Source organism: Branchiostoma floridae, chromosome 8 (genome assembly GCF_000003815.2).
Source record: "Branchiostoma floridae strain S238N-H82 chromosome 8, Bfl_VNyyK, whole genome shotgun sequence".
Taxonomy (NCBI): domain Eukaryota; kingdom Metazoa; phylum Chordata; class Leptocardii; order Amphioxiformes; family Branchiostomatidae; genus Branchiostoma; species Branchiostoma floridae.
The window spans coordinates 15,790,702-15,796,701 of record NC_049986.1 but is presented as its reverse complement, the minus strand read 5'-3'; the positions used below and the strand labels follow the sequence as shown (position 1 = coordinate 15,796,701).

Here is a 6,000-nt window from a genome sequence, read left to right as displayed (position 1 = left end):
CGTCCATTCATAAATTGTGGCTTTTTGTAGAATCTATCTAGCCTCCCCCTGGCCTTTTTCCCGGGGGGGGGGGGGGGGGGGGGAATCGTAGAATTCGGCAAAAAAAATCGGGAAAATTGGACAGGTTCACGCTAGGGCTCATGGCTGCGCGGCCGACCAACGATTCTGGTAGCAAAACTCCCCTGGCAATTTTTTCTCCCTATAATGGCCAGCGTAGTCAGTCTGGTAGAGACTATTTCTACCGGGGCACACAGAAGAGAATTTGGCAAAATGGGGTGAATATTGTAAAACACATAGAAGAGGTGTCGAGTAGCCTCCATAGCAGGCTCTCTATGGGCTTTTTTGGCACTTTTTGAAATGGGCGGCTATGAGAGAGGCCAGCAATCAGCGACCCAGTACAAAAAGTGTCAAAAAAGCCCATAGAGAGCCTGCTATGGAGGCTAGTGTCGAGAAGGACTTAGAATATGCAAATGTACCTCAAGGCACGAGGCTCGGAAGACCACCAGAGACAGAAGAAGGTGGATGCCACTCACTATTAAAGGCCCACGAAGGGGCAAGGACGATTATGTCAAGTCATGTCAAAGTACCTGTACTTAACGACGTGTCAGTGGGTATATATAGGTCTTCGTTCTATTAGATTGGCCAGGAAATACTCAGTCGGCGGGAAGTCACTACACTGGCCAAACTCCCTCCGGCAAATATTCTCCCTGTAGTTTAGTCTGGTACACAAACGCATGCACCCTACATTCAGGACTTCCGATCGCGGTTGATTTTCCACACTCAAAGTTTGTCTACCTCGCGAGAAGCGTAAATCCCCGGATTGTCCACACCCTATTCCCGGCATCGTCAATATTTGAAGAACACCCAATATAAGAGCGGCCACAAAGATAAACACAGTAGTGCAAACAAACACGGGGGTTCCATAAAACGACCTGAATGTGGGACAAAGCTGGGAGGCCGACCTTGGCCGAGGGCGACCCGGTGTCCCTTTAGCACCGATGCTCGCAAATTAGTCTGAGCTGGTGTAAGATAAACGCTGACATTGGGCCCCGGTAATCTAACTCTGAAAATTACTTCCAATATATGGTACAGGGGACATCACAGGTTCGCTTTTCCTAAAGAGGGTATTCTCTAAACAAAACAACTCATGACACCCATTACGAGTACTTTCCAGCTACTGCACAATGGGAACATATGCATATGTATGTATATGTATATATGTGTATATATATATATATGTATGTATGTATGTATATACTTGTTGGATCACCTTACCTCACTGCTGTACTTTATTTTATCTTACATTGTTTTGTACTTTGTTTATCTTATTTTGTCCCAGTGGTGATGATGATATTAGCTTGCTTTGCTAGAGTACATCACCACTGTGTCTTGTTCACTGATATGTATACCAATAAAAAAAAAACAGATGATGAATTTGGAGGGTCGCTGATCATAACTAGTCTAAATTTACTTGACAACCCTTCATGTTTCAACATGGGACCTTTGCCAAAACTCTTGGCACAAAGAGCCACATGATTAAAGCATGCTACCGACACAAGCACCATTATTCTGTCATGAACATTTGACCAACCCTTTTCTCACGTGCAAGCCGAAACGGAACCACCTCCACAATTATACCATGCATCTTTTATGAAGGAGGTCATTACAACTAGCCTTTTGTCTTCATACACAGTATAAAAATAAAACAGAATGATGATAAAAACGTGGCGTTCTTAGCATGCATTGGCTTTTGGGGGATGTAAAGTATTTTTTCTATCATGATATATTCTAGGGCACTATTCTAGTCTTTTTCCTGCGCGGAAACACAAGAAACCGAGCGCAATGGGACTACTTGTATGTCATAAACAGAACAAGTGTTTTCATGGCACAAAGCCCAACTCAATATACCTGCTAAGGTGGCTCAGTATGATGATATAAAGCGTTCTAAATATGTCTATATCTGCACAGAAGACGGGACCAGGTTGTCAGAGTGAGTGTGTACAGGCGGGTCATGGTCAGGGTGTAGACGTCAGGGGAACAACTCGCCTCTGACGTGAGACCGCTCTCCCATTGCTCAAGGTCGTTGAACCCATGACGCTGTTCACTTCTCATGGAGGCGATAACCCTCACTGTGTGCAAGTAGGCAAATTTATCCACGAATGCTTAAACCTTAGGACGAATAGTGTAAATGATAAGGTAGACCCAATATGTTGACTTATTCATACCTACAGATATCCATGTATGTCTGTTTGGTTGTGCTGTAAGTAGTTGTTATACATGTAGACCTTACGAAAGTCGCTGTACTTTTGTCGTGTCAATAAGATTTCTTATTATCATGCCAACTGACTGTACCAAACTATAGCCTCTAACAGACTTCATGGGCATGTAAATTATACGGCCTTGAGTGCGAAGGTACCAGTCTAACCGGTGCACAATGTTGTAATCTTCAAGCAGATCATACGTTAGTAAGATAGTATCAAATGCTGCCAGAGGAGTGAAGCCGGCCTAGGAGTGAGTCTGGTTACCAGTGGCTGAGGACTCCCTTTGGCCAGCTGTACTCTTTGGCCAGCTTTGATACTATCTTATGCCACTGGTAAATCTGCCTGGGGATTACATTGTTATAGGATGTGTAGGAGTGCACGTACGACTGGAGTTGAGCGACTGGATACATCCTCCCACCTTCTGAAATATCGTACCCCGCACGGGTGGCCCAAAACAAGAGGCTACAGTTGGAGTGATGTTTCGCCCTCCCACGAAGCTAATTCAGAGATTAACACCAAAAACATGTAACGGACAAAGTCAAAGACGTAGTCTTCATGACGGGCTTCTTGGCTAGGCACTTCTTTTACCTTTTTATTTTCGATTGTGTATCGATATTCTGATTGCTATCGGCTATTTGTATACCAGAAAGTTGCAATAGGAAAACACCATAAATAAGCCTTACAAAAAGAATCCCAAAACCAGTTATGAATGCTGCAAAGACAGGCGTGAGGAGTACGACGAACTGGGCCTATCATTCTCCGTAGCTGTCAAACAAAGGAAGTGATCTCACTACATGTAACAGGTGACAGGAAAAGCAAACGTTATGCTGTTGATGACAGCGTTCTTGCGAAAACATGAAAGGACTTATAACATTCCTGTTGATGCTGATGTACAAACTACCTGGTCTATATATGCCTTACGTACTGCTCCTTGTTTGGTGCTCGCAAAAAGGATCTGAGTATCTTACCTATTCGGTGACACTATAGCTATTTTCAAACGATTATGTATGAATGATAATGAAGGTGTGTAATTCATGTAACGTTACCTACTCTGTAGCGGGTCGTATTCATTTTACTAGAGGAGACAAGATACTGTAATAGCTTTTCTACGATGTATTCGTGTGTGATGTTGTTCAAACCTAAGACGAAGTACTGCATTCCATCAAAGTGTACTTAGATGTTTGAAGAATAACGATGGACAAGTCATCTACGTACAACCAATGTGCCATGCTCCACTAGCTCCACGGAACCCATTACCTGATGACTTGTCATTTCAACTCATATCACGCAACCGGCCAAGCCATGTCACTATCTATTAAGAGGATATTAATATCGGCATTGCTCATAAAGGCACGAATAATCTGCATGCCACAGCGCTGCTTTACGTAAGTTGTTTGCTGTGGACGCTATGATACGCGGTGTACGAACTATTTTGTTCTAGAGGGGCATGACGTAGTTGTGTGGGTAAAGAATGTTCTCTGTCATCTCCATCAAAGATCTCCGTCACCTTCAACAAAATCAATGAAAAGCGGCCCGATTTAAGGCTCTCGTGAATAGATGAAGGTCTAAACAAACAAGCCCTCTCCAAAGTTACAAAACAAACTATGTTGGAGCACATGTTGGATCATCACTCATTTCCAAACAGATGATAAGGTGGGCAAATGTAGAGTTTCTCTGACCAGTCGGCTTTCTGACATGGAGTCCTCTACTCTAGTACTGTCATAGAAATGGCTGCTCAGAAAACTTCACAATTTTCTACCCCAACATCTGCTTCGAGATTAGGCCAGTGTCGCTAGTTGCAAATCTATAGACTTTGAACTGTGTGTCTTGGTTTACTGAACTTGCAGTATTCTACTTAAAGAGACACACGTTACTCTGTAAAATGCCTGCATGTTGGCGGCTGGCATTTGATTTCGCGGTTGCGGTTGAAACAAGGGGGTAGGCGGGCAGAAGTCAGATTTTCGCGGCAGTTGTAAGTTCGCGGTGGAGGGCTTAGATAGCGAAGATAGCAAATGTTAAACCACCTCGAAAATTTCAACATTACGCACTGCTGCAGGTACTTGTGTAGTCGGGACTACTTGAGACTCATTCGCAGCTTATTCGCCACGTACAACTACAACTCAACCCCATCCTAATCCTAGAAGAATCCCAAACCGGAAGTGACGTCAAGCTAACCTTGGCCCATACTTTGGACTGTTTGACAGCTTGTTCCAGAAAAGAGAATAAATGGACAGCCAAACTTGTACTCGTACTAACTACTAACACTTATGGTTACACATAGACCCACTTGGTCCATGTGGCAACTTTTTTTTCTGGACCATTACAAATCTATCCTTCACATTATTTCAAGGCCATTGACTGGTTACTATAGACAGTTTAACTACACTTATATGAAATTGAATAGTTGTGGTTTTGATTCAATAAGGTAAAGCTGACAAATCATTCGGATATACACCAATACACACGCCACTGTTGACTTTGGTACGGATCATTCTACCATGCAGATACACGGTTGGAAAAATGTCATTACTTTAGATTTTAGATCTTGCTTCAATATTCGACAAATTTGAAATGGCAATATGGAAAACATTAGGCTTCCATGCACGTTGGTATATTTTGCAAATTACATCACAAAGAAATTTACAATGAAAGAGATACATGAATATAAAAAAGAAGGATTTTTCAATGAATGTCGAAGGACGGATAATGTACGCATATTGAGCACGTTATTGCAAGACAATGTATCACCTTTCAAAAACTCGTCCTTGGAACAACAGGAATCCGAATGAAAGAAAGGTCATAAGAGGTAATTACATCTCTTACAATTCGGCGAAACAAGTCAAAGACAGAGTGCTACAGCTGCACGCACGGTTCGTCATAACCACCGAAATATTTCCACAACAGAATGCAACAGAATAACTTCAACTCACATCTAGCTGCCCAGCCGTTCATCTTGTCGGTTTGCTGAGAGATGGAGGTTTGGTGCACACGTACAGATGTGGTAAGGTCGGTTACTGAAGCCGGCAACAGGTTCGAACGCACGCTACAGGTGTCAACCGCACCAGAACGGATAACAAAGTGGCCGAGCAAGGTCTCCACAGACCCAGGGAGGCCCGGGCCAGCTGATTGGTCTGCGGGGGTGATAGATACATCTGATAGGTTCGCTGCGGGGGCAAATCATTTGTAATCATCTTGTGGTCGTGAGGTCTGGAGTTCGTTCGCTGTTAGTTCGTTCTGACCCTATTGTACATGTAGTCCACAGTTGTTCATGGGTCAGCACTTTTTCTTGACGTTTTAGTAGCGGATATATCTCGTGATATCTCCTCGACAATGGGACCACCCCCTTTTTTATGTCCCCTGAAAGACGAGTACAGCCCCAACCGAGATGCCCTACCCAGGATTGAACCGGGGTCTTCCAGGCATCAATTGGAATCAGTATAGCTCAACTGTGAGGTTGCTACAGATTGAGCTAGGGAAGTCCCTTCTAGTTAGGGTACTCAAAATAACAATAATATAACCCCTAGGATGTAGTATAGTACAGTAGTGACACCTTGTAGGCTAGGACTAGTAGGGTTCAAGAGCGTGGTATGGTCCTGAAGGTATAGACACAAGTGAGGAAAACCCCTGACATCTAAAACGGACCGTCCCAGTGGCCAAACATACACAAATACGACTGTAATTACAACCCCATCGCCAGCAATTATCCAATACCTACAGCCGGGCGGGTTCAACGGCCTTG

General features: G+C 43.6%; 1 protein-coding gene across 4 annotated transcripts in view; it reads right to left on the bottom strand.

Annotated features, from left to right (window-relative positions):
- The window catches only part of LOC118420765 (nuclear receptor subfamily 5 group A member 2-like), a 101,197-nt gene that overhangs the window by 46,195 nt on the left and 49,002 nt on the right, over positions 1-6,000 (bottom strand). The window contains exon 1 of one of the 4 annotated variants that reach the window (XM_035827741.1): positions 5,192-5,317. The exons of the other annotated variants lie outside the window; for them this stretch is intronic. Within the exon in view, the coding sequence (XP_035683634.1) occupies positions 5,192-5,213 (22 nt within the window). The 5' untranslated portion in view covers positions 5,214-5,317. Of the gene's footprint in view, positions 1-5,191; positions 5,318-6,000 lie in introns of those variants that run through there. 4 annotated transcript variants of the gene reach the window in all.